At 52.6% G+C, this 26,574-nt stretch overlaps 1 protein-coding gene across 1 annotated transcript in view; it reads left to right on the top strand.

The window, feature by feature from the left end:
- The window catches only part of DYNC1H1 (dynein cytoplasmic 1 heavy chain 1), a 65,249-nt gene that overhangs the window by 27,083 nt on the left and 11,592 nt on the right, over positions 1 to 26,574 (top strand). The window contains exons 17-56 of the mRNA XM_079914416.1: positions 167 to 322; positions 453 to 566; positions 802 to 912; positions 991 to 1,200; positions 1,367 to 1,513; positions 1,864 to 2,030; positions 2,133 to 2,306; positions 3,015 to 3,180; positions 3,263 to 3,451; positions 3,545 to 3,739; positions 4,421 to 4,703; positions 5,213 to 5,313; positions 5,906 to 6,065; positions 7,083 to 7,326; positions 7,502 to 7,685; positions 7,956 to 8,168; positions 8,924 to 9,162; positions 9,346 to 9,502; positions 11,143 to 11,370; positions 11,868 to 12,098; positions 12,247 to 12,387; positions 12,571 to 12,804; positions 12,891 to 13,097; positions 13,187 to 13,308; positions 13,777 to 13,942; positions 15,024 to 15,187; positions 17,522 to 17,651; positions 19,084 to 19,217; positions 19,884 to 19,998; positions 20,084 to 20,245; positions 20,327 to 20,541; positions 20,626 to 20,830; positions 22,145 to 22,318; positions 22,430 to 22,549; positions 22,800 to 22,920; positions 24,101 to 24,296; positions 24,778 to 24,895; positions 24,978 to 25,193; positions 25,928 to 26,140; positions 26,272 to 26,399. Coding sequence (XP_079770542.1) covers positions 167 to 322; positions 453 to 566; positions 802 to 912; positions 991 to 1,200; positions 1,367 to 1,513; positions 1,864 to 2,030; positions 2,133 to 2,306; positions 3,015 to 3,180; positions 3,263 to 3,451; positions 3,545 to 3,739; positions 4,421 to 4,703; positions 5,213 to 5,313; positions 5,906 to 6,065; positions 7,083 to 7,326; positions 7,502 to 7,685; positions 7,956 to 8,168; positions 8,924 to 9,162; positions 9,346 to 9,502; positions 11,143 to 11,370; positions 11,868 to 12,098; positions 12,247 to 12,387; positions 12,571 to 12,804; positions 12,891 to 13,097; positions 13,187 to 13,308; positions 13,777 to 13,942; positions 15,024 to 15,187; positions 17,522 to 17,651; positions 19,084 to 19,217; positions 19,884 to 19,998; positions 20,084 to 20,245; positions 20,327 to 20,541; positions 20,626 to 20,830; positions 22,145 to 22,318; positions 22,430 to 22,549; positions 22,800 to 22,920; positions 24,101 to 24,296; positions 24,778 to 24,895; positions 24,978 to 25,193; positions 25,928 to 26,140; positions 26,272 to 26,399 — 6,950 coding nt within the window. The remainder of the gene's footprint in view (positions 1 to 166; positions 323 to 452; positions 567 to 801; positions 913 to 990; positions 1,201 to 1,366; positions 1,514 to 1,863; positions 2,031 to 2,132; positions 2,307 to 3,014; positions 3,181 to 3,262; positions 3,452 to 3,544; positions 3,740 to 4,420; positions 4,704 to 5,212; positions 5,314 to 5,905; positions 6,066 to 7,082; positions 7,327 to 7,501; positions 7,686 to 7,955; positions 8,169 to 8,923; positions 9,163 to 9,345; positions 9,503 to 11,142; positions 11,371 to 11,867; positions 12,099 to 12,246; positions 12,388 to 12,570; positions 12,805 to 12,890; positions 13,098 to 13,186; positions 13,309 to 13,776; positions 13,943 to 15,023; positions 15,188 to 17,521; positions 17,652 to 19,083; positions 19,218 to 19,883; positions 19,999 to 20,083; positions 20,246 to 20,326; positions 20,542 to 20,625; positions 20,831 to 22,144; positions 22,319 to 22,429; positions 22,550 to 22,799; positions 22,921 to 24,100; positions 24,297 to 24,777; positions 24,896 to 24,977; positions 25,194 to 25,927; positions 26,141 to 26,271; positions 26,400 to 26,574) is intronic.

Raw genomic sequence — 26,574 nt, 5'->3', positions numbered from 1 at the left:
TATGGACGTGCGTCATCAGTGTACAGCTTTTGGATGTTTACGCACGTAGACGTGTTCAAGGAGTCACATATTCTAGAAGCCCAGCAGGCCCCCTCCACCGTTTCGGAGCCGGAGCTCGTGTGTCCTGAGCCCCGGCTCTGATCCTCTGGCCTTGACTCTGCTTCAGGGCAACCTTCGCCCGGAGGAGGCGCTTCAGGCGCTCACCATATATGAAGGAAAGTTCGGCAGGCTGAAGGACGACAGGGAGAAGTGTGCGAAGGCCAAGGAGGCGCTGGAACTGACAGATACGGGACTTCTCGGTGGCAGCGAAGAGCGCGTCCAGGTACGAACCGCTCCAGCGGGCAGCTGGGGCCGGGCCCCTCGTGCTCACGCTGCTTCTGGCCCACAGTGTCTCGAGAGCCGTGGGGTGGTTCTGCTTCCAAGTTCAGCTGCTTTACTCTGCTTCATCGCAGGTGGCCTTAGAGGAGCTACAGGACCTCAAAGGCGTTTGGTCAGAACTCTCTAAGGTCTGGGAGCAGATCGATCAGATGAAGGAGCAGCCGTGGGTTTCAGTGCAGCCTCGGAAGGTACGTGGAGCTACCGGTGGCTGTTATGTACGCGCCTTCACGCACTGAAAGTTGTAGGCGTCACCTAGAAACTCGGCAAGCAAGGAACTGTTAGAGTTCACAAAACGTCACTTGATGGTCGTTTACATTACTCATCCAGATTAATGTAAAATTTCTCCTGAAACCATTTTAAAAATATTCCATCGTTTAAAGGAATGTTGGCAAACTAAATACCATCTTGTGTTTCTCTTGACAGCTTCGGCAAAATTTAGATGGCCTCTTGAACCAGCTGAAAAACTTCCCCGCACGATTACGGCAGTACGCGTCCTACGAGTTTGTCCAGAGGCTTCTGAAAGGTTACCTCAAGGTCGGTGACTCAGAGCTGCGGTCACAGATGTCCGCTAGAAACACGCCACACAGGTAACACGGCTCCCTCTCTCCACAGATAAACATGCTGGTGATTGAACTGAAATCTGAAGCACTTAAAGATCGCCACTGGAAACAGCTGATGAAACGGCTTCACGTAAACTGGGTTGTTTCTGAGCTGACCCTCGGCCAGATCTGGGACGTTGACTTGCAGAAAAACGAGGCGGTTGTCAAGGATGTGCTGCTTGTAGCGCAGGGGGAGATGGCTTTGGAGGAATTTTTGAAGCAGGTAGGTAATAGGCTGATGGGCATTCCAGATCTTGTTTCAGGCTGTGACATAGACTGACGTAGACTGAGCCTCACATGTGGTCCCTTTTGTCTCCATTACACTCGGTCACTTGTGTGGCTGGCGAACGCCCACATACTGATGACGTGCCTCTTTCGGTTTCATTCAGATAAGAGAAGTGTGGAATACTTACGAGTTAGACTTGGTTAACTATCAGAACAAGTGTCGCCTGATCCGAGGCTGGGACGACCTCTTCAACAAGGTCAAAGAGCACATCAACAGCGTGTCCGCCATGAAGCTCTCTCCGTATTATAAGGTACCGCTGTGGGGAGGTGTCCCTCCCGCACATCCACCGTTGTACCTTCAGACTTACAGTCAGGGCCTTCCCAGGTGGTCCAGCGATTAAGACTCCGCGCTTCCACTGCAGGGGGCACGGGTTCGATCCCTGTAGGGGAACTAAGATCCAGCATGCTGTGTGGCCAAAATAGATTCTTTTTAAATAATTAAAAAATAAAAATGGCCAGACTCACAGTTCCCAGGTGCCTCTGGTAGAAAATGTGAGTCACGTAAGTTGACAGGATCTTTATCTGCATATTGGCATGAGTCCTGGTGTATCTGAGAGTGGAGAGTTCAGCAGTTGAGCTCTGCCTTCCATCCACCCGCTAGGTGTTTGAAGAGGATGCCCTGAGCTGGGAAGACAAACTGAACCGGATCATGGCTCTCTTCGACGTGTGGATCGACGTGCAGAGGCGCTGGGTCTACCTGGAGGGCATCTTCACGGGCAGCGCAGACATCAAACACCTGCTGCCAGTCGAAACCCAGCGGTTCCAGAGGTACAGCCTCGAGCCGGGACGGAGGGCTGAAGGGTAGGCTTGGCTGGTGACCACCCTTTGCACGAAGGCTGACGTTAACCTCGCTTTTAATTTGATTTGTAGTATCAGCACGGAATTCTTGGCTCTCATGAAAAAAGTATCCAAGTCTCCCCTGGTCATGGATGTTCTGAACATCCAGGGGGTACAGAGGTCGCTGGAGAGATTAGCAGACCTGCTAGGAAAGATCCAGAAAGCCCTGGGAGAGTACCTGGAAAGAGAGCGCTCATCTTTCCCCAGGTGAGAGGGTGGTTTTTACGGGGACTGAAGGGAAGGTCCGCTCCGGGGCCTCCTTCCCGCCCCTCCCTCCCTCCTGGCCTGTGTGTTGGTCACTCTGGCGTCAAGGGTTTTGTTACCAGTAACCGATTCAGTGAATACCGTTTCTCCTTCATCCATTGCTTCCTAATTATAACAAATAATCCTTAATTTTCTACCGTGGGTTCATTTACTAAGCTTCATTTAAACTATTATTCACCCTCCCAGGCAGCTAGCATCTCTTAAAAATTTAGCTGTGATTCTTTTTTTTTTTTGGCCACACTGTGTGGCATGCGGAACTTCCCTGACCAGGGATCGAACCCATGTCCCCTGTGGTGGAAGCACGGAGTCTTAACCACTGGACCACCAGGGAAGTTGTATTTTATTTTCTAAGTGGCATTCTTTTCTTTCTGAATAGTTTGCTTAATATAAATAGAGCAGGTTTTTAAAAAATTCCTAAGGTGCAGTGAATTACATGAAACCCATTGAACTTCTCTTCAGGATCTGTTAGGTGAGTGTATATCTTTTGCTGAGGGCTGGAAGAAATCTGGATGTGATCTGAATTCAGGCTGGAGGTGGTCCGTCACATTCCATACCCACCTTCCTTTCCTATACAGTTTGAAGTTTTGCCTTGATTCCCCTTATTTGTGTATATGTAACGTTTTAGCAACTTACATGCTATTTTAATTTTAGGTTTTATTTTGTGGGTGATGAAGATTTGCTTGAAATCATTGGAAACAGTAAGAATGTAGCTAAGTTACAGAAACATTTCAAGAAAATGTTTGCTGGTGTTTCGAGCATCATCCTAAATGAAGACAACTCTGTCGTCCTGGGCATCTCATCCCGTGAAGGAGAGGAGGTAGTTACATTCATTGATTGTAACTTAGAACACTTCACTCCCATCTTTGCGCACTTTAATTCTTAGAGTTTCTTTATTTCAGGTTATGTTTAAAACTCCCGTGTCAATTACTGAACATCCCAAAATCAACGAGTGGCTCACCCTAGTAGAGAAGGAGATGAGAGTCACGCTGGCCAAACTCCTTGCTGAGTCTGTTACAGAAGTTGAGATTTTTGGTAAAGCAACTTCAATTGACCCAAATACCTACATCACCTGGATTGACAAATACCAGGTACTGTCCAGTAGAAGGGGGACAGTCTGAAGGTGAGGGCACTGGCTGATCTTTAAAACCATCCTTTTGGGTCTTGTGTGCCGTGTCTCGCAGGCCCAGCTCGTGGTCCTGTCAGCCCAGATTGCCTGGTCTGAGAACGTGGAGACGGCGCTGAGCAGCGTCGGCGGGAGCGGCGACACGGCCCCCCTGCACTCCGTGCTCAGCAACGTGGAGGTCACCCTCAACGTGCTGGCCGACTCGGTCCTCATGGAGCAGCCACCGCTCCGGAGACGCAAGCTGGAGCACTTGGTTAGTCCCATTCCTCCCAGCCAGGCTCCTGGGGCTTCGCCTCGGACAGTTGAAAGAACTCACGCTTGAAAAACATCCTAATTGGTGTCAGGGAGAAAAACAAGTGGATGGCCTGTTGACAAATGCTGGGGTGTGTACTTGACCCTCTGGTACTGTTGAAAGGCAATCTTGGGGGACAGGAGTTAACACACACGACCTCCCGACACAAAGGGGTGACACTCGTGCCTCTGGGTCTTTCACACTCTCGTCCTGTCCTTCGCAGAGAACACGCCCCGTGGCGGACCAGCCAGCGTGTCTCTGAGCCCGAGTGCTTGCTGCTGGCCTTTGCACTGCCGTGTGCAGCAGATGGACTGTTAGGATAGAGACAGCTCTTCTCCCATCACGTTTTATGCTGGTTGCAACTAGCAGAGTTTTTGTTTGTTGTTTCTTTGTTTTTGCTGCAGCTCTTGATTCTGTGTAATTCCATTGTGTGAATAACAGTTTTATTGTTTTTAAAAGTGAACAACAGTTCTGTTGTTTTTAAAAGTGAATGTTTACACTGTAACTGGACCTAGAATCTCAATTTAAAAGTCTACTGAATAACCCCTGCACCCCGAGGATACGCTTACGTACTTTAGTTTACATGCTTCAGCTCATGAAATGTACTTTCTGATAAGCTCTTTAAAGTGACTCTTTCTTCAGATCACAGAGTTGGTTCACCAGAGAGACGTCACCAGGTCCCTGATGAAGAGCAAGATTGACAACGCCAAGTCTTTCGAGTGGCTCAGCCAGATGCGGTTTTACTTTGACCCTAAGCAAACCGATGTGTTGCAGCAGTTGTCGATTCAAATGGCAAATGCCAAGTTTAACTATGGCTTTGAGTACCTGGGTGTCCAGGACAAGCTGGTCCAGACCCCCCTCACCGACCGCTGCTACCTGACGATGACACAGGCCTTGGAGGCCAGGTTGGGCGGGTCCCCCTTCGGTGAGTCCCTCCCCACACCTGGACAGGTGGAGTCAGATAGGAAACGTACTTTTCCAAGATTAAGCAAATGATCTAAACGTACTTCTTAACTGCGTGGCTGGTACCTTCTAAAACTTTAAATCCGTTGGCGGCTATCGCATTTATACTTGACCCTTGAACGACGCTGATTTGAACTGTGTGAGTCCACTTAGACGCAGAGTTGTTTTAATAGATAGGCAGTCGGCCCTTCCTGCTCACCGGTTTCACAGCCTCAGATTGACCCAACCGTGGATTAAAGTTTCCGTCCGAGGTTGGTTGAATCCAGGGGTGCAGAACCTGTGGCTACGGAGGGCCAACTATTGGACCCGAGGGTCCATGGATTTGGGTAGACGCAGGGGTCCTGGACCAGTCCACATGGAGACCGAGGGATGATTGTACTTCGGTTTTTTAAAATGAATTGCTTTTTACAGTTCTTAAAACTAAAGGTGTGTTCTCACTTGAGTTCTCAATTCCTTTTCTTCAAACAATAGGGCCTGCTGGGACTGGGAAGACCGAGTCTGTCAAAGCTCTCGGCCATCAGCTTGGACGCTTTGTTTTAGTTTTCAACTGTGATGAAACCTTTGACTTCCAGGTGAGAAGCTCTGTGGGAACCACCTAGAGTTAAGGGCCTGAGAGGGCTGGGTGGGGAGTAGCAGGCGGCACCTCTTCGAGCTGTGTTGGCCTTACAGCACAGCGTGGTCCTCTGGGGACAGGGTTACTTGAGCTGTTGGAGGTTCCCAGCACGTGCTTGACACCGACTTGAGCTTCACGTCTTCAAATTCTTCAAACTCGTCAGTGCAGCATGTCTTCCTGGTGTCTATGCCTGGGAATAAACAAATACTATGGGGAAGGCTTTTTAAACAACGTGTTAACCTTGTCATTGGGACTTTATTGGCACGGGAGGAGAATGATACGTTACACCTGTACCACTGTTCATGAGGCACTTGACCTGTGGGGCTGGGCTCCTTGCCTCACGTGTGAAGCTGATGCCACCTTCACAGCCCCTCCCACCACCCCCCACCCTGGGAGGAAGACGATATTGTTCCCATTTCAAAGATGAGCAGACAAGGGTTTCAAGATGTGATTTGCCCAGGGTGGGACCAGTCATCCAAGCCAGAATCGGAGCCCCATACAGCCAGCACCATGGCCGTGGTTTCAGCTCCCTTCCCTTCTTCTCGTTTCAGGCAATGGGACGGATCTTTGTGGGGCTTTGCCAGGTGGGCGCGTGGGGCTGCTTTGACGAGTTCAACCGCCTGGAGGAACGGATGCTGTCGGCCGTGTCCCAGCAGGTGCAGTGCATCCAGGAGGCGCTGCGCGAGCACTCCAGCCCCAGCTACGATAAGAGTGAGACCGGCTTCTCCTTACAGTTGCCTGGAGGGCGCAGAGGGGGTCGCCTCTTTGATCAGAAATAAGCGAGACTTTAACATAGCTCCAGGACTCGCTGCTGCAGGCGGGGCAGTGCATCCTGAGGGAAGACAGGCGGTAGGGCCCAGGGTAACGCTGCACCCTCGTCCCAGAGCAGCCCCGCGGAGCCATCAGTCCTTCCCCTGTAGCAGAGTCCCTGTGCTCCCTCCCCCGGCGTCTGCACACAACACAGGTTTGAGCCGCTCTGGGCCCCCCGCATTCCCCTCCCCCTCCCTGCATCCCACAGAGCCAAGCCTCCTGGCCAGAGTGTTGGGAACGAGCCCTCGTCACGGCGGGAGTGCCTGCTCGGAGGGCCCCGGGAGCTTGTTGCGCACACAGCCTGGGCTCGTGAGCTGGAGGACGTAAATAAATACATCCACGTTGGAGAGCTTACCTTTTAAAGTTCCCTTTTTTCCCATAATAACGGTAACTCATCTTACCAGACCTCCTAAATAAAACAAAAGGAGTGTCAAATCAGTACCTGTGTACTCCATGTTCCGTGTTCTCCTATGGAGGAAGTCTGATCCCTAAGTAGTCCAGGGATGGGGGGCGGGGGGGCTGTTTATTTTGTGTTTTCCTTTGATGACCCTACGAGAGGGTCATTCTCGTGACTTCAGCCGGTCAGTTTTGTCACAACATGGATTGGTTTTTATTTCTGCAACTGTGGTTGGGCTGTGTTTCTATTCTTGCATTGACCTTGTGACGCTCAGTAATGCACAAATAGTGGGCTTCCTGCCTCTGGGACTTGATCCGTTACACGTTCGGACGGTTTTCGTGTGGGTGAAGTGGGTGAAGACGGGCCTGCCTGGGCCGGTGGGCATCGTGTCTGGGGAGCGCCTCCAGCTCCCCTGCAGTCCTGGGCCGGCAGGGAGACGGGCGCTTGCTCTGCAGTTTTAGAGAGATTTTGGAGTAGATTTTTGACTATCACGAGTCTTAACACCATCCTCCGATTTTCAGCCTCTGCCCCCATTACTTGTGAGCTGCTGAACAAACAAGTCAAGGTGAGCCCAGACATGGCCATCTTCATCACCATGAACCCCGGCTACGCGGGCCGGTCGAACCTTCCAGACAACTTGAAGAAGCTGTTCCGGAGCTTGGCCATGACCAAGCCCGACCGGCAGCTCATCGCCCAGGTCATGCTGTACTCACAGGGCTTCCGCACCGCCGAGGTCCTTGCCAACAAGATCGTCCCGTTCTTCAAGTGAGTCACTTGAGTTATTCCGGATCGTGTTTCTGGCATGTGTCAAGTGTGCCATTTAAAGTTTACCTGTATAGTTGCAACACTACCTTCCACGTATCCGTCTCTGATTTCTTGATGTTCGATGCTCTTGGTGCTCAAAGTGTACTGTTTTTTAAGAAAACCCTTTCTCTTTTAGACTATGCGACGAGCAGCTCTCTTCTCAAAGCCACTACGACTTTGGTCTCCGAGCCTTGAAGAGCGTGCTGGTGAGCGCCGGAAACGTGAAGCGGGAGCGGATCCAGAAGATCAAGAGGGAGAAGGCGGAGCGCGGGGAGGCGGTGGACGAAGGAGAAATCGCGGAGAATCTTCCCGAGCAAGAGGTGGGCGGGGCGCCCCTAACCGCTCAGGCCCAGGCTCTGCTTGTATTACCCTTTGCCACCCTGAAGTCGTGCCTGGAGGGCTCTCACTGTGGCTCACGTGCCCTGGGGTGAACGGAGGGGACCCGCATTTGACGGGAGGCCTTGGGGTGGGGGCGGGGCGCTGGGCCTCACTGCTTGCTCACGGGACAGCTGTGCCGTGGGTCCTCCGGGGACAGGGCAGTAGACGTGGAGCCGCCCCCCCGCAGAGCTCATCCCCTTCACCCCACGCAGATCCTGATCCAGAGCGTCTGTGAGACGATGGTGCCAAAGCTGGTGGCAGAAGACATCCCGCTGCTTTTCAGCCTCTTGTCGGACGTGTTCCCTGGGGTCCAGTATCACCGGGGCGAGATGACAGCGCTGAGGGAGGAGCTCAAGAAAGTGTGCCAGGAGATGTACCTGACATACGGAGACGGAGAAGAAGTCGGCGGGATGTGGGTTGAAAAGGTAGCTGGGATCGTGGTGTTGGCTGGCGCCTCACAGACCCCGCAGGTGGCCACGAGCGGTAACGATGGCCGTGGACTTGGTGGAGAAGCCGCGTCTTACCGGGCTTTGTCCACCAGGGGCGTCGTCTGGTTTGTGGAGATTTGCCCCAAGTCCTGTTAGGATTTTTTCTTAACTTGAGAGTAGTGATAGGGAAACTTACCTGAAATTTTCAATTATGTGGTACAGTTTGTTCTCTGAAAATGCTGGCTAAAAGGGGATCACGATGAAAACCGTCTATGGCGGTAAATGATCTGCTTACAAGACTTCCCAGTACCACGATTAACAACATAAATGTGTAATCAGTAGGGTTTACATTCTGTATCGACTTCTTTCCTTTATCTCCTCTGTGAGATTCACTTAAGAAAAAGCGTGTCACGTGCACAAGCTGTGCGTGCTGACCCTCCGCTGCGGTCCTGGGTTAGACAAGGCGGCTCGTTCATCCGGTCTCTGGCCTCCCGGCAGGGCACCTCAGGGGTCTCTCCTGAGGCAGCTCGGTGAGCATCTCCTGACTCAGTCAGACAGCTCCACAGTTCAGTAAAAGCCCTCTGTGTTTGCTGTGCTGTGGCCAGTTGAAGGTCTCTCTGGTTAGAAAGTCCCAGTACTTGCCTTGGAAGAGTCACAGCACACGTCTCTTGCTTGGCGGCGGGAGAAGTGGTGAGGAACCTTCCACCTTCTTTCTCTGGAGTGCTTATGGTGCTGGTCGGTCTGGCCCTCAGGTTCTCCAGCTCTATCAGATCACCCAGATCAACCACGGCCTGATGATGGTGGGGCCCTCGGGCAGCGGGAAGAGCATGGCCTGGCGCGTTCTTCTGAAGGCTCTGGAGAGGCTCGAGGGTGTGGAGGGCGTGGCCCATATCATCGACCCTAAAGCCATCAGCAAAGACCACCTGTACGGAACCCTGGACCCCAACACCAGGGAATGGACAGATGGGCTGTTCACACATGTTCTGAGAAAGTAAGTGCACTTGGGTGGGTGTCCGCACTCCGGAGAACTGGGACCTAGGCACTCTGTCCTCGTGGTAACAGCGTACGTTATTCTTCTTACCACGCTCTGGACAAATCAAAGTCACTTTAGAAACCGTTGCAGGCTGAGCGTTTTCAGCCTCAGTCACGCGCTGCTGTAAAACCCTCCCGCCAGGATCATAGACAACGTGAGGGGCGAGCTGCAGAAGCGCCAGTGGATCGTCTTCGATGGCGACGTGGATCCCGAGTGGGTGGAGAACTTGAACTCGGTGCTGGATGACAACAAGCTGCTGACCCTGCCCAACGGGGAGCGCCTCAGCCTTCCGCCCAACGTACGAGGCTAAGTATCCCACCCTGACTGCCTGGCACGCAGCCGGGGGAGCGGCTCCAGCCTCTGTGGCAGCAGTCAGTGTCGGGGCCTCTCTGTGCTACATTCTTTCCATTCCTGTGGCTGGTGAGAAATGTTTTCAAAGCGTTCATTCATGACTTTCCACTACTTGCTGAGTATTAAGCCTACTCAGTAATTCCTGGGTAGCCTTTCCTACGACTCCGTGAGGTGGGGCTGCAGTTAGGATTCCTGGGAAATGGCAGAACAAGGGATTTACACATGGACACTTTCAGGGTCGTCCCTTGGAAATGAGCCCTTGATCCAGGTCCTGACCACGCCCCCTGACAGCAGTAAACATGGGCAGGCCTGGCCTGGGCGTGCGTTCATACTTTGACCCCACTTTTCTGGAGTTCCGTCGTGTGCCGGGCCTTGTTCTAGATGCTGAAAATGTAGCTGTAAGCAACACAGACAAACCCCTGCTCTCCCAGGGCTCACAGCCTGAGGTGGGAGACAGACAGGATAAGTGGTGATGGGGCTACGGAGAAAGTAAACTGGAGGAGAGCAGCCGCCGGTGCCCAGGGGTGGAGCTTGCACTGGCAGAAGGGGCGGCGCCGAGGCTCCCCGGGGAAGCTGAGGGCACGAGGGGGCGGCTCCTGTGGCTTCCGGGCGTTCCAGGTGGAGGGGCGGATGGCGGGGGAGGAGCGCTGGCTGTGCCCGGCGTGTGCGAGGAGAGCGGGGCAGTTGGCTGATGTGGAGAGAAGTTGGGGCGGGACCCAAGGGGGAACAGGCGAGATGAGGTCAGGCCCGGGGTCACTGAGGACTGGAGCTTGCGCGCTAGGTGAGCCGGGAGGCCACGGCACCCCGGGCACAACCGTGGAGGTGCTGAGAAGTAGCTGAGCTGTGGGTGTGAGTTCAAGCTTGTGCCAGTGGGGTCGCCTGACGGGCTGGAGGTGGGTGGAAGGGAAGGGAGGAGTCCGGCCGCACTCCTGAGCCGCTGGGGAGCAGGAGCCTTTCCTGCGACGCAGGGTCAGCATCGGTGGTTATCGCCGCTTCAGAAACCAAGCCGCGGGTCTGGGAACATGCACGTATGCAGACTCGTGTCTTGATTTGACTTGTTGGGTTCTTTTCTTACAGCTCACTACCCAGTAGATTCTAACTGTTGTCAGAAAGATTGATCTCCTTGTGAGGCGTGTTAGCAGTGATGTTAAGGCTCTGGGATCAGATGGTCCAGTTTGAATCTCAGCCCCACTGGCGACTAGCAGTGGGACTCGGCGAGGCTGCCAACCCCACGTGCGAAAGGGGACCCTGCTGGCCAGCCTGCCGGCGGGTTCGAGTCCAGGAACCTGGCCACAGCACCTCACTGCTGACCCTGCCACCCAGGGAGCTGTTGGCTCCGTCCCACCAGAGCTCCTCTCCTCTCCTCTCCTCCCCACCACACACAGGTTTTTTCCCGCCCAGATTCTCAGGGAGAGAGCGTTGGTGGATGTTGCGATGAGGCAAACCGTAGACATTTTTACTTCTAAACCAAGTGCAGTGAGATTGGATTTAAATTGCTCTTTCAGTGGGCATATAGGTAAAGTATTAGTACCCGGGTCTGTACCAAACCCATGTCATTAACCGTGCTCGGTGTTCTCTTCTTTCAAGGTGCGCATAATGTTTGAAGTGCAGGACCTGAAGTACGCCACCCTGGCCACGGTGTCTCGCTGCGGCATGGTCTGGTTCAGCGAGGACGTGCTCAGCACGGACATGATATTCAACAACTTCCTGGCCAGGCTGCGCAGCATCCCCCTGGACGAGGGGGAGGACGAGGCCCAGCGCCGGCGCAAGGGCAAGGAGGACGAGGGCGAGGAGGCCGCCTCCCCGATGCTGCAGGTACGCGGGCCAGCGCCGCTCCGCCGAGTGCAGCCAGCTGGCACCTGAGGGTGCTGGGCCGCGGCGCAGAGCGAGCCGGGTGTCCCACCCTGAGCATCTGGAAGGCGGCGTGCTTTTCACGATGGTCACTGCTCCGCTGCTGAAGCCGGCCACTCGCTGGAGGTTTGCATAATCAGTGCAGTCGCTGCTGCAAAAGCGTAGCCGTGCACGGAAAATTTAAAGAATTCTTTCAGTTTTCTTTGCAAATTGATGAAAGGTGGACCTTTTGCATTTCGTTGGTGAAGACCAATGTTCCTAGGAAGCGTGATTTTTTTTTTTTGAGAACCACCAAGATGAAGGAATAAAGGGTTGGTCGTTGAAGCTTCATTCCTCATTTTTTCAACCCATAAAACTACTTTTCACAGTTGCGTGATCCTCTCCTGGGCCTAGGTTAGAGGAGATGAAAACCTCCCCGCTTTTTGAGATGGTAGCTAAGCATCACTCCCTCCCTCCTGTAGATCCAGAGGGACGCAGCAACGATCATGCAGCCGTACTTCACGTCCAACGGCCTGGTCACCAAGGCCCTGGAGCACGCCTTCAAGCTGGAGCACATCATGGACCTGACACGCCTGCGCTGCCTGGGCTCGCTCTTCTCCATGCTGCACCAGGCCTGCCGCAACGTGGCCCAGTACAACGCCAACCACCCCGACTTCCCCATGCAGATCGAGCAGCTGGAGCGCTACATCCAGGTCAGGAGGGGTCCAGCTGTGGCCAGGTGCTGGGGGAGGTGCCGGCAGCATCTCTGGGCACCACTGCTTCAGGGTAACATCGTTGTAAATGTCTTTCCTTTATTGTTGAAATTCCATTCAAAACGGAACCCACTTCCTATTCCAATAGCGGTATCTGGTTTACGCCATCCTTTGGTCCTTGTCTGGAGACAGTCGGCTGAAAATGAGAGCAGAGCTGGGTGAATACATCAGAAGGATCACGACGGTGCCACTGCCCGCTGCTCCCAACATCCCCATCATCGACTACGAAGTGAGTGCGCGCCTCGACTGGATGTCGTCTTTTCTTTCGTAGGAGGGTTTTGTCCTTTTAGTTTTCTGTGGCACAAGGGATGCAGGTTGACTTGGAGGTTCTGACTTGCATGAAAGCGAGCAAGTCTTGTAGGTGAGCAGGTACGTGGGTCCCAGGGTGACCGGCGCCCGCCCGTGTGTGCAGGTGTCCATCAGCGGAGAATGGTCGCCGTGGCAGGCCAAGGTGCCTCAGATTGAAGTGGAGACGCACAAGGTGGCCGCCCCTGACGTCGTCGTGCCAACGCTGGACACCGTCCGCCACGAGGCCCTCTTGTACACCTGGCTGGCCGAGCACAAGCCGCTGGTCTTGTGCGGCCCTCCTGGGTCTGGCAAGACCATGACGCTCTTCAGCGCCCTCCGGGCCCTGCCCGACATGGAGGTAAGGAGGCTGGAGTGGGCAGTGGGCCTGGGGCTCCAGCACGGGGTCAGCCTTCCAGCACCTCACTTGTTTCTTCCCTTCTCCAGGTCGTGGGTCTTAACTTCTCCAGCGCTACTACTCCAGAGCTCCTGCTAAAGACTTTTGACCACTACTGCGAGTACAGACGCACGCCAAACGGGGTCGTCCTGGCCCCTGTTCAGCTTGGGAAGTGGCTGGTGTTGTTCTGTGATGAAATCAACCTGCCAGACATGGATAAATACGGGACGCAGAGGGTCATATCCTTCATCAGACAGGTGTGTTTACGTCCACGAGGTGCCCTCTCCTCCACAACGTGTCCTGTTCACATGTGCCCCTAACGTGTCTCACTCCCCCTTGCCCTCAGATGGTGGAGCACGGAGGCTTTTACCGAACCTCAGATCAAACTTGGGTGAAGCTGGAGAGGATCCAGTTTGTCGGGGCTTGTAACCCGCCCACTGATCCTGGAAGGAAGCCCCTCTCTCACAGGTAACACACAGCCCCGTAGACTTCCCTGATCTCACACACACCGGTTCCGGGTTTGCTTTAAATGTAGCATGACGAAACTGTAGTTGTCATTATAAAAAGGTAACAAAATACTGCTCGTCGTGGGGTTCCTCTGGGGTTATGTCACTGTGCTGGGAACACACTCAAAATGAAAGCGACGACTTGCTGGGCAGTAGTGAGCTGCCCCAGACCTGCCTGTAGGGCCAGGATGAGGCTGAAATAAGCCTGAATCGTTTTCCCACCTTTGCTCGGTTCTTTTTCGGTTTTCTGCATCTACAGTTACGTGTCAGACCCAGGCCCAAGTAGTTTGAGTGAGACCTCAGTCAGCTGTGGCGCGAAGCCGTGGGGGCGGGTCAGGAAGCCCCGGGTCGGCCTGGGACAGGGAGGCAGCCCTCCCAGGCATGCTGCCCCTCCCCCCATACGAGGCTGAGCCGGGCTGTCTTTGTGTAGGTTCCTGCGTCACGTGCCTGTGGTGTATGTGGATTACCCGGGACCCGCCTCCCTGACGCAGATCTACGGTACCTTCAACCGGGCCATGCTGCGCCTCATCCCGTCCCTGCGCACATACGCAGAGCCTCTCACCGCGGCGATGGTGGAATTCTACACCATGTCCCAGGTGTGTGGCGTCTTTGCCCCGTCGTGACCGAAAGGCTCTGTTGAGAGACTGAGCTTCACCTGGAGCTCCGGCTGAGCCGGGAGACTTGCTCCAGGGTCTCAACAGGTGATGCTTCCGGCAGGTTCTGCAACCGCGAATATCCTCTTGTTCTTGCCGTCCTCGTCTGGCACATGTACATGTATTCATTCCCCTTACGAAACCGAGACCGTGCTGTGCCGTTTCTAAAAGGACGTGGCCACTTCTGTTTTAACAGCACCAACATGTGCCTGTTTGTACTTGTTCTTCTGCAGTGTTTGTGGTGACTGCATGTGGCCAAACCTGTCGGGGCTGGACCGGTTACAGTTCCACCACAATGCCTCTTTCAGCCTTGAAAAAATATTTATTGAAAAGGTCTTTGCCCACTGGGACTTCCCAGGAAGTCCGGTGGTTAAGACTCCATCCCTCCAATGCAGGGGGCGCGGGTTCGATCCCTGGTTGGGGAGCTAAGATCCCACGTGCTGCGGGGTACTGCCAAAAAAAAAAAAAGATCTTTGCCCACCAGATGAGAAGTGGCTCTCACGGTTTTGGCTTGCGTTTCTTTGTCAGCCTCTGACAAGGGCCCTTGCAAGAGAACCGCCGACTTTCCCCTGAGACAAACATCTTTTTTTTTTTTTTTTTTGCGGTACGTGGGCCTCTCACTGCCACGACCTCTCCCGCTGTGGAGCACCGGTTCTGGACGCGCAGCCCCAGCGGCCATGGCCCACGGGCCCAGCCGCTCCGCGGCACATGGGACCCTCCCAGACCGGGGCACGAGCCCACGACCCCTGCATCAGCAGGCGGACTCTCAACCACTGTGCCACCAGGGAAGCCCTATTTTTTTTTTTACGTATAAATCTTTAAATATAATTAATTGCAACATAAAGCGAGCAACTTGGATCTACTGAACAGTAGTCCCAACATTATTTACCAATTCATTCTCAAATATTCCAGGGTCTAGAGTCTTTATTCTCAATATAAAAATGTTATACTGCATTTGACTTTTTAACTACTTTCCGTGTCTTAGGACATTTACATGTAACTTGCATCTTTTCGATTCCTGCAGGAGAGGTTCACTCAGGACACACAGCCCCACTATATCTACTCGCCCCGTGAAATGACCCGGTGGGTGCGAGGTATCTTCGAGGCACTGAGACCCCTGGAGACTCTGCCTGTGGAAGGCCTCATTCGGATTTGGGCACATGAAGCCCTCCGTCTCTTCCAGGACAGGTAAAACCAAGGATGTTGACCCTTCCGACCCCCCAAGTTAGGGTCTGCATGAGGCAGGCTGAGCTGGTGATGGACAGGAGTGAGGTGGCGAGGGCAGCCTTGCATCTGGGAGTTGATCACGGCCACCCCTATGTACGAGACCCCGACGGCCCTGCTGGTTACCGGTAACCTCGGGCAAGGCACTTTAACTCACCTCTTTCACTGTCGGGTGGGCCCCACACAAGGTCAGGGCACAGAGGTCACAGGTGAATTTCAGTGCCTTCTAACAGCAGCCTGGGGTGCAGTTCCGTAACCACCACCCCTTCCTCACCCTCAGTCTTTGCTCTCATCAGAGGATTTGCAGCTGTATCTCTGGGACTTTAGTTTTCTCTTTTTACCTGTTGGCCACTTATTTCAAGTCTTGCAAGTTTTGACTTTTTCTAGTTAAGTGACCAGTACTGAAGGGAGAGACTTGCTAGCGGCTGTAGTGGTCAGCTTGGATTGTGGAAGGTTTTGTGGTTTGAACATTGTAAGTCTCAGTAAAAAGTCGAGTCGTTTTCTCTCTTAAGGCATCTTGAAAGTTATTGACCTTTTTTTATTATTATTCATTTATTTTTGGCTGTGTTGGGTCTTCGTTGCTGTGCACAGGCTTTCTCTAGTCTGGGCGAGCAGGGGGCTGCTCTTCGTTGCGGTGAGCGGGCTTCTCACTGTGGTGGCTTCTCTTGTTGCGGAGCAAGGACTCTAGGCACGAGGGCTCAGTAGTTGTGGCGCACGGGCTTAGTTGCTCCGTGGCATGTGGGATCTTCCTGGACCAGGGCTTGAACCCACGTCCCCTACATTGGCAGGCGGATTCTTAACCACTGCGCCACCAGGGAAGTCCCTATTGACCTTTTTAAATCAGAATCTTTTTCTTGTATTCTTTGTTTATAGTTGTGTACGATCTTTGTCTTATAGTAGGTTCTTAGTTTTCCTAGTTCCTGCTCTGTCGTTTTTATTGATTTTTCTTATATTGTTAATTTTATGTATCTCAGCACTGCAGTCCTTCATAGCCTTTTAGGCTCATTTTTGATTAGTGAGAAAAAGTTAGACTTGTGTTGCTTTAATTCTAAACTTCTAACAAACAACAAATCTTAACTGATTTACTATTTAGTGCAGCACCACGATTTCCTGTTGCAAACTATTTGGGGAAATGTTCTGCCCGTGAACAGGTTACTCGGAACAGAGCAAGAGGGGCTGCAGAGTAGGAGCAGGAGGGCAGGACCCCTCGGGCCCGGGCTACGTGTGAGGTCGCCCGAGGTGGCCCATCCGTAGAGGACACGGTCCCAGCAGGACAAGCTCCTCTGACCACTCATGGCCTCAGGTGTGGGTAGTCGTAGGAGTCGGTTAGTGGTTACTCCCCTGGCAGAACGCAAGGCAGATGGTTCCCTCCAGGCTAAGAAATACTCAAGCCTTTGGCAGCCACACGTCTGGACCAGTTATTCTTGCCTTCAGGCAGCTTTTCTCACCCATGCTTTCGAGGAGTCTTGGAATATTGCGTTGTTGTAGATGACTGGGCTCCACGCCAGCCTCCTTGGAGTTCTCATTTCCCACAGAGCTGCCCTGCAGAGAGCCAGGGAGAGAGATGAGCTAACCGAGGCAGAGCGGGGGCACACGAGCCCTGGCAGCCCAGCTTTGAGCTCTCGTATTGCGGCTCTGCCACTTTAAAAGGCGGTCCTTTTTATGTTACGTGCGCTACCTTCATTCTCCCTTCTTTAATTAAAAAAAATAATTGGGCTACAGTATCATTTTTATATTTCTTAACATACCAGAGATATAATCTTGTTTAGATTGAAATATCGCAATAGCAGTTGTGCTTCTAAATTCTGGTTGGCTACGGTAAGTACGTGACATGCTCATTGGACCTTCACCTCGTAGCCTAAGTTATCATGTATTCAGCTGCTCAGGACCTCCCACACCTATAGGGACAGTTAGAGTCTCACCTGCTTGCTCTGTGGTTTCCTCTGTAAACCTTGCGTTTCCAAAACTGTACACCTTGTAGTTCTCTATTTCTGTTCCCATAATGCTTCTTGATACTTGAAACATTTATATTAAGCAAGCTTAGAAACTAAAATGAAGTTTTCATTTTGTAAATCAATGTAATTAAACATTTTTAGAGGAGTTTTTTTTTTAAGATTTTCGTGTTTAATATCTATGTTTCGGACTACTTAAGTCGTCTCGAGTTCAGAGTCTTAGGTTCTTCCATTTGTAGAAAATGAAAATTTCTGGTAGAAGACTAATGCCAGCCCTTGGAGTAGCCCACAGCACCCACAAAACCAGGTGTTTTCTCATCATGGCCTCTGTCTTCTCTTCCGACAGACTTGTAGAAGATGAGGAGAGGCGTTGGACCGACGAAAATATTGACATGGTTGCTCTGAAGCACTTCCCCAACATAGACAAGGAGAAGGCGATGAGCCGGCCCATCCTGTACAGCAACTGGTTGTCAAAGGTAACGCGTCTACATCACGTTAGGAATACTTTTCTTTGCTCCGGTCCTTCTAGTTAGAATTCCCTTCTCGTCAGAAACGTCTTTTCCTTGAAGGGCACTATAAGGGAAGCTGCAGCTATAGGCATGATGGGCCATGTATTTGCAGCCGTTGATAATTCAGGGCAGAGAATCCCAGGACCACTCCAAGAGCTGTGGATCCAACCAGCAGGAGACGGGACTTCAGTGAAATCAGGGCAGTGAGGGATAACTTGTGTGAAAATGTTTCGTATACTAGGATGCTGAACAGAGTGACATTTCCAGAATAGCTGTGAGCTGCCATTTTCTCTGAAAAAGAGAGCCGACATCCGACATCGTAGGAAAGGACAGTCTTGATGTGCATGTCCTTCGGTAGGCGATGCTGATGTAGGAATGAGGACAGCCTTCCTTTAGGAGCTCCGTCTCATAGGGTGGATGGCCCCACCTTGGGAGGGCTGACCCTGACATAGGGGCTTAGGCAAGTGTCCATAGGCCTTCATCTGAGTGTCGGCAAGGGCATGGCAGGCACAGGGCCTGATAGGAGCAAAGGCACAGAAGCAAGACGAACAAGAGAGATTTGCTCAGTGTTTCTAGAATTTCCTATTTATTTCTAGACTCTAGATACTAATCCTGTTTCATTTATGGGCACCATCTTCTCCCAGTGGCTTGTCTTTTCACTCTCTTTATAGCGTCTTTTGAAGAACAAACATTCGTAACGGAATATCGTTTAAACCCTTAATCCATCTGAATTGAGTTAGTGTATGGGGTGAGCTGTGGGTTCATTTCCAGTTTGTCTTTTGTGCATGTCCACGGTCCCAGCACTGGGACTCTGCAGTGTCGCACTGTCACATGGGTTTCCCTGTGCGCGTGAGTCTGCTACAGAGCTCTGTCCTGTCCATTGGTCCATTTGCTGCTTCCTGTGCTGAAACCACGTGGTCCTGATCACAGTTCTAAGTCCACCAGATAGGACAGTCCCTGTCCAGAGCACCTGGTTCTTAAAGGGGTGGGTCGTCTTTCCAGTCTTGGGCTCTTCCCCTTCCAAACGAAATTCAGAATTGGCTTGCCAAGTTGCACCACCCACCACTGAGATTCGGACTGGATTACATTGAATCTGTGTGTCAGCTGGGTGGAACTGACACTTTTAGTTGTGTGTTCTTCTCTCCATGATCATGGTGTATCTCTTCATTTACTTAGATGTTCTGTGATGCCTTTCAGTGAAGTTCAGTTTTCTCTGTAAAAATTTTCCATGTCTTTCCATGTCTCATCCTAGTTTACTTATACTTTTGTTCCTATGTTATAACTACCTGCTCTCGTCTCATTTTTTGACAGTTTCTTGGTATATGGAAACATAATCCACTTTGCTATAAGAACTAAGATGATTTCTTCTTCGTGATTGGATCTACCTTTTTTCCTACAGGATTACATCCCAGTAGACCAAGAAGAGTTAAGAGATTATGTCAAAGCCAGGCTGAAAGTCTTCTATGAAGAAGAGCTCGATGTTCCTCTGGTCCTGTTTAATGAGGTGTTGGACCACGTGCTCAGGATTGACCGGTGGGCTTTTTGTTGCTGCAGCCTCACCACTCACCCGAGCTGCTCTCGATCTGATGGGGGCGGGGGTCAGGCCAGGCCTCGTGCTGTCCCCTTGACGGGGCTCCCACGCCCCTACCTTCGTCTGCCAAGCGACTCCCGCTTCTTAGTCCAGCTCTGCTGAGCGGAGCTTACCACCGGCTGCGACTACAGCCCTTCACCCTCCTGCTAGAATCGGCCTGTCTCCCTCGAGTCATCAGGGTGTCCGGGGGCGGCGCCATGTCTTTTTGATCTTTGCCACCTCACCGGACCTGGCAAATAACAATTGCTGTACGAATGTTTAGTGTACAAATTCAAGTTAAAACACGTTCCAGGGCTTCCCTGGTGGCACGGTGGTTGAGAGTCCACCTGCCAATGCAGGGGACGCGGGTTCGTGCCCCGGTCCAGGAGGATCCCACATGCCGCGGAGCGGCTGGGCCCGTGAGCCATGGCCGCTGAGCCTGCGCGTCTGGAGCCTGTGCTCCGCAACGGGAGAGGCCACAACAGTGAGGGGCCCGCATACCGCAAAAAAAAAAAAAAAAAGGCGTTCCAAATGTTGTAGACTAATCTTGAGAAGGTTTAGGACTTGAGTGTCAAAAGGGGAATGGAGCATAAAAGCCTGACTCTTTCTTCTTTCTGATAATGTTTCAGAATATTCCGTCAGCCTCAAGGCCACCTGCTTTTGATCGGGGTCAGTGGAGCGGGCAAAACCACCTTGTCCCGTTTCGTGGCCTGGATGAACGGTTTGAGCGTGTACCAGATTAAGGTGGGTCTGGCCACAGCCTGTCAACCCCTATTCATGCACGCAGCTCCTTGAGCAAGAGAGGAGCTGACCTGCCCCGCCTCTGTAGGTCCACAGGAAGTACACGGGGGAGGACTTCGATGAGGATCTCCGCACGGTGTTGAGACGTTCTGGCTGTAAAAACGAAAAGATAGCTTTTATAATGGACGAGTCCAACGTGTTAGATTCTGGATTCCTGGAGCGGATGAATACCCTTCTGGCCAACGGAGAGGTAATCAGTGACACGCCGCATCGTGTTACGTGGCGCCGGCTTCCGAGGACCGGCCAGCCACGGTGCCGTTTTATTTCCTAGGTTCCCGGCCTCTTCGAAGGAGATGAGTATGCCACCCTGATGACCCAGTGTAAGGAGGGGGCCCAGAAGGAGGGCTTGATGCTGGACTCGCACGAGGAGCTGTACAAGTGGTTCACCAGCCAGGTCATCCGCAACCTCCACGTCGTCTTCACCATGAACCCATCCTCAGAGGGGCTCAAGGACCGCGCGGCCACCTCCCCCGCTCTGTTCAACAGGTACGCCGATCCCACTCAGCTCTGCTTTCCGCGGGGCAGACCCTGCTCTCGGGAGCTGTTTTGAGATGTGGGCATCTCTTTCAGGTGTGTGTTGAACTGGTTTGGGGACTGGTCCACTGAAGCTCTGTATCAGGTCGGCAAAGAATTCACTAGTAAGATGGACCTGGAGAAGCCGAATTACATCGTGCCTGATTACATGCCAGTCGTGTATGACAAGCTGCCGCAGCCGCCGTCACACCGGGAAGCCATCGTGAACAGCTGTGTGTTCGTTCATCAGACTCTCCACCAGGTGGGTTCAGTTTTTTGGGGGAGTTTGTTTTTTGTTTTTTTAACATCTTGATTGGAGTATAATTGCTTTACAATGGTGTGTTAGTTTCCGCTGTACAACAAAGTGAATCAGCTATACATATACGTATGTCCCCATATCCCCTGCCTCTTGCGTCTCCCTGCCACCCTCCCTATCCCACCCCTCTAGGTGGTCACAAAGCATCGAGCTGATCTCCCTGCGCTATGCGGCTGCTTCCCACTAGGTGTCTGTCTTACATTTGGTAGTGTATATATGTCCATGCCACTCTCTCACTTCATCCCAGCTTACCCTTCCCCCTCCCCCTCCCCGTGTCCTCAAGTCCATTCTCTACGTCTGTGTCTTTATTCCTGTCCAGCCCCTAGGTTCATCAGAACCGTATTTTTTTAGATTCTGTATATATGTGTTAGGATATGGTATTTGTTTTTCTCTTTCTGACTTAACCTCACTCTGTATGACAGTCTCTAGGTCCATCCACCTCACTACAAATAAGTCAATTTCGTTTCTTTTTATGGCTGAGTGTGGGTTCAGTTTTGAGATCATGGCAAAAGCAAAACTAACTGCTGTACTAACGTAAAGCTAAACCGATGTAAAGGCAGACCCCCAGGTGCTTTGGATTTGACGCTGTACCATCACCCACAAAAGAGATGCCCGTTTCTCACCTGTTTTCCTACCTCTGTCAATGACGTCTCACCCCGCCTGTCGCCCAGCTGTGTGTTCCGGAGCCGTCTGGCCCCTTCCCTGCCCACACTGATTCCATTTGCTTCTCTCGCTGCCCCTCTGGCCAGGCCTGTGTTCTTCCCCCAGAGCAGGGGTCACGCACTCTCTCTGCAAAGGGCCAGGTGCCAGCTGGGCTCCTGCACGGCTACCCAGCTCTGCCACTGTGGCGTGAGAACAGCGTTGCCATGAGCAAGCATGGCCGTGGGGCTGACACTCCGCATGCAGAGTCTGCGCTGCAGGGTTTGACGGGCTGGCTGTGGTTTGCTGCCCCTCCTTTAGACTCTTTTTGTTAGAAGAGTCCAGTCTGCTCCCCTCTGGAAGGCTCTGTGAAGACCACTCTGAGCCTGTGGGTGTCCTGTTGGCCCTTCCCTACCCCTAGAAGTCGGAGGAGAAGCTCAGAGGTGTGAGGGCTCCTTGCGGTCCCGTGGGCGCCTGAGCTAGACTCCGTCTCGAGCGATGCAATTCCCGTGGGCTGGGGCTGTGCCGTCGCGCCCCACCAGCGCAACAGTTATCTTCTGAGGCTAAGCCGCGGAGGACGACCGTCCCGAAGAGTGAAGAGATTTGACTTTTTTCCAAAAGGCTAATGCTCGGCTAGCGAAGCGGGGAGGCAGAACCATGGCCATCACGCCCCGCCACTACCTCGACTTCATCAATCACTACGCCGACCTGTTCCACGAGAAGCGGAGCGAGCTGGAGGAGCAGCAGATGCACCTGAACGTCGGGCTGAGGAAGATCAAAGAGACGGTTGACCAGGTAGGTCGCGGCCTGAGCAGCGTTTTCTGGGGCTGCGCTAGGGGAGGGCCTCTTAATTTGAAGGTCATTGCCGCGTGTTTTCCATTTCCCTGACGTGGTTTTGTTCCTCAGGTGGAAGAGCTGCGTCGGGACCTCAGGATAAAGAGCCAAGAGCTGGAGGTGAAGAACGCGGCGGCCAACGACAAGCTGAAGAAGATGGTGAAGGACCAGCAGGAGGCGGAGAAGAAAAAGGTGCTTCTGTGTTTTGGGAACCGTGGCCTGTGTGGGCCGGGCGATCTCTGTGTCTCATGAGGGAGTAGGGAGTTTAGTCCGAGATGGGTTTTAGGGTTGAACGGGTCTGTAGTGGGGGCAGGGTGTGTGTGTGTGTGTGTCTGTGTCTGTGTCTGTGTGTGTCTGTCCCGGGTGGCATGAGGAGTGCCACTTTAGGACTCAGCGAATTAACCACTGCTTACCCCAGAGCCGAGCCGTCCTTCCTTTCTAGGTCATGAGCCAAGAAATTCAGGAACAGCTGCACAAGCAGCAGGAGGTCATCGCAGACAAACAGATGAGCGTCAAGGAAGATCTTGACAAGGTGGAGCCGGCCGTCATCGAGGCCCAGAATGGTGTGTGCACACTGTCAGAGGTCTGGCTCTCTGGGGAGGGTGGACAGATTAGGGGGCCTTCCCCCAGAGGTCCCAGTTATGTACGTTTCCACAGCGTCATTGATAAGTCTCAAGTCTCTGAAGCCTTTTCTAAATACTTAAAGACTGTCTTCACCTCTTAAAGCAAAGTTTCCGTAAAGCTAGTCTGTTTCACCATAGTGAAGCCCTTTTCATAAGAGAAAATGGACAAAATCAGCTTTTTGTCGGTACGTTTTTTAAAATCTGGTGATATAAATATGCTGTTTGCAAATCTCTGGCTTGAATTTCATCCAGAAATGTCGTAAAGTAGGCAGTGTTGCTATCTTATTTATAATTATTAGAGTGTCCTGATCGTGGCCAGCGATGACTAATTTAATTATTGGTAGCAGTCCCCCATCCTTCCTTTTCCACCCCATGTACCTGGGAAATGCTGCAGGAGGGAGCGCAGTGACCCGGCGTCCCGTCTTAGTCTGCAGTCTGCCCGGTACCTAGGCGTGGCCTTAACCCTGGGCCCCTTCCTGCCCATCAGCCTTTAACTTACTTCAAATAACCCAATTGCTTGTAGTTTTCACATTACACCACAAGAGGAATTAAAATGCACCATAGATTTTCACTGAGAGTTGTGCTTTGATGAGGATTTAATTTAGCTCTCACCTGCCAAAGAATTACTTTAAAAAAGTGCTTTAATAAAAGTTCAGGTTAGGAAAATGTGCATTTCAGTTTATGGAAAGTGTTGGCCATTTTTTTTTAGAACTGTTAATTCCACATCTTCACCCCAGCCGGTAAAGACAACTTCTAAATTGTGGCAGACTGAAAAGGTCTTTGTTCAATTGGTGTAAAATAAATGAACAATTTTGCTTTTTTTTTTAATACTTAAATCTTCACAGAGGTAAAGGAATTGATGAGGATTTGTGAGACATTTTTAAAGATGCTGTCCTTCTTACAGAATGTTGCGATTTACGCTTAGTACAGCAAGATCTCTGTCATTATTTTGGCCACTTCAGCTATTCCAGAGGGTTTTAAGACAGAACATCCCACGTTCACTTGGATCTTCTGCACACTTGTCCCTTTTCTGGTGAGAGTCAAAGCGTCTGGCTGTGCTCTGGTCCCCTTCTCACCACGTCCTTTCCACCCCACCCTCTTGTGCTCCCGCCACGCCCAGCTGTGAAGTCCATAAAGAAGCAGCACCTGGTGGAGGTGCGGTCCATGGCCAACCCCCCTGCCGCCGTGAAGCTGGCGCTCGAGTCCATCTGCCTGTTGCTCGGGGAGAGCACGACGGACTGGAAGCAGATTCGCTCCATCATCATGAGGGAGAACTTCATCCCCACCATCGTGAACTTCTCTGCCGAGGAGATCAGGTGGGTGGCACCCGGTGGGGGAAACTGATCTGGTGGCCTGAGGTTCTCGTGTTTGCTTGTGGCCTCGTGTCTCTGGCTTAGCGCACACAGAAGGTAATGTCAGCTCAGCAGTTGCACAAACACCTTTCCAGGCCATTTCCACGCAAACTAGTCAGATTTCCTCTCCCCACTCCTGACAGTAGTTCCCTGACCCCTTTACCTCTGTGAGCCGCATGCTGCTCCGTCCCCACGAGTGGCTACGAGCACAGCGCTGGCCCTGAGCTTGTCTCCTGTCGGGGAACAGGGGAGGGGCGGGAAGGTGAGAGTCCTTCTCAGCAGCAGTGGCCTCGCCACCTGAGAACTAGGGTCGGGCTGGCTCATCCTTGGTGCTCACTGGAGCAACAGATGGGAGCTGGCTCTAGTCTTTGCATTTTGATTCCCTGAAAATTCTTCTTTACTTTTTGCCCTGCACATGCTTAGAAGTACAATTCCTCTTTCGCAGTGATGCCATAAGGGAGAAGATGAAGAAGAACTACATGTCCAACCCTAGTTACAATTACGAAATCGTCAATCGGGCCTCCCTGGCCTGCGGGCCTATGGTTAAGTGGGCCATCGCACAGGTAATCAGCCTGGCTGGGAACCCCCGTGCGAGGGGGCCTAGTGTCCCGTCCCTTTTGCAAACAGTCGATCTGCCCTCCGCAGCTTAACTACGCCGACATGTTAAAGCGAGTGGAGCCCCTACGCAACGAGCTGCAGAAGCTGGAGGACGACGCCAAGGACAACCAGCAGAAAGCCAACGAGGTGGAGCGGATGATCCGCGAGCTGGAGGCCAGCATCGCCCGCTACAAGGAGGAGTACGCGGTCCTCATCTCGGAGGCCCAGGCCATCAAAGCGGACCTGGCTGCCGTCGAAGCCAAAGTAAGGTGGTCGTCACGAGCGCACTCTTTCTGCCGCTCCCCTGAAACGCTGCCTTTCGGTGTCCTTCACCGTGCCGTGCTCGCTCGCCTCGCCGGGGGAAGCGCTGAGAGTAACAGACGACAACACGGGCCGCACGGACCGCGGTCATCCCGGGGGATTAGCTCTTTCACGTCCACGGGGGTCCTGGTGACTGTTTCCTGTGCGTTTACTGAGTGGTGTTAGGTGGATGGCAGCCGGGCACTCTGAAGCCGGGGAATCCCTCTCCCCCGCGGCCAGCTCCAAACCCATTTGTTCTCCCGCCTTGGGCTTCAGAAGTGGCATCACCGAGGGCCTCCTTGTCAGGCTCTCCCGTCCCTCTGCTTGTCCCTTCTGCTGTGGTCCCCGTCGCTCTTGCCCCCATTCCTGTGTCCTCAAAATGGGCGCTTTGGCCTCCCGCCTCTGGCGCCTCTTCTCTCCAGGTCAACCTTCCCCTGGAGGCTCCTTCCACCTGCTTCCTGCCCGCATACCTGCTCACACACAAGTCTCAAGGCTGACACTTAATTCTCTACACTCATCTTATGCCCTCAGATTCTGAGGCTTGTGTCGTCCTCAGTTGTGGGTGATCTGGGTCCCAACCTCCTTCGGGATCTGAACCATGAGTGTGCTTGTCTCTGCAGCCCTCCCAGACCCTGCCCACCATGGGCAGGAACGGATGCGCACTTTTCAGCATAAAGCCTGTTTGGTTTTCTTTTTAGGTAAACCGGAGCACCGCTCTTCTGAAGAGCTTGTCTGCTGAACGGGAACGATGGGAAAAAACAAGTGAAACTTTCAAGAACCAGATGTCCACCATCGCCGGGGACTGTCTCCTGTCAGCTGCGTTTATTGCTTATGCGGGTTACTTTGACCAGCAGATGCGCCAGAACTTGTTTACCACCTGGTCCCATCACTTACAGCAAGCCAACATCCAGGTAACCGTCCGCAGGGAATTTCAAAAAGGTGGGAGCCAAAATGAGGGTCAGTAAGCTGTCACCATCTCCACTGGGAAGCTGTGCCTGTCTGCGTCCTGAAGAAAAGGATCCGTAACTGCTGTCCCTCTCAGTTCCGCACAGATATCGCGAGGACGGAGTATCTGTCCAACGCTGACGAGCGTCTCCGCTGGCAAGCCAGCTCCCTACCTGCAGACGACCTGTGCACGGAGAACGCCATCATGCTGAAACGCTTCAATAGGTAAGTGCTTGTGCGCAGCAAGGGCACGGGTTAGAAGTCTTCGTGTGCAGTGCTCCCCTTTTCATTTTTTTTCAAAACACACCTTTAGAAGAGGGGAATAGGACATTGGGAGGGTCCGCGTGCTCACCTCTGATGGTGGGCTGGGCACGGTTCCCTTTTTCTTTCGTTGTGACTG

This window comes from Stenella coeruleoalba (genome assembly GCF_951394435.1).
Source record: "Stenella coeruleoalba genome assembly, chromosome: 2".
In the NCBI taxonomy this organism is placed as follows: domain Eukaryota; kingdom Metazoa; phylum Chordata; class Mammalia; order Artiodactyla; family Delphinidae; genus Stenella; species Stenella coeruleoalba.
Note: the sequence above shows the minus strand (reverse complement) of the source record. Positions and strands in the feature narration are given on the sequence as shown.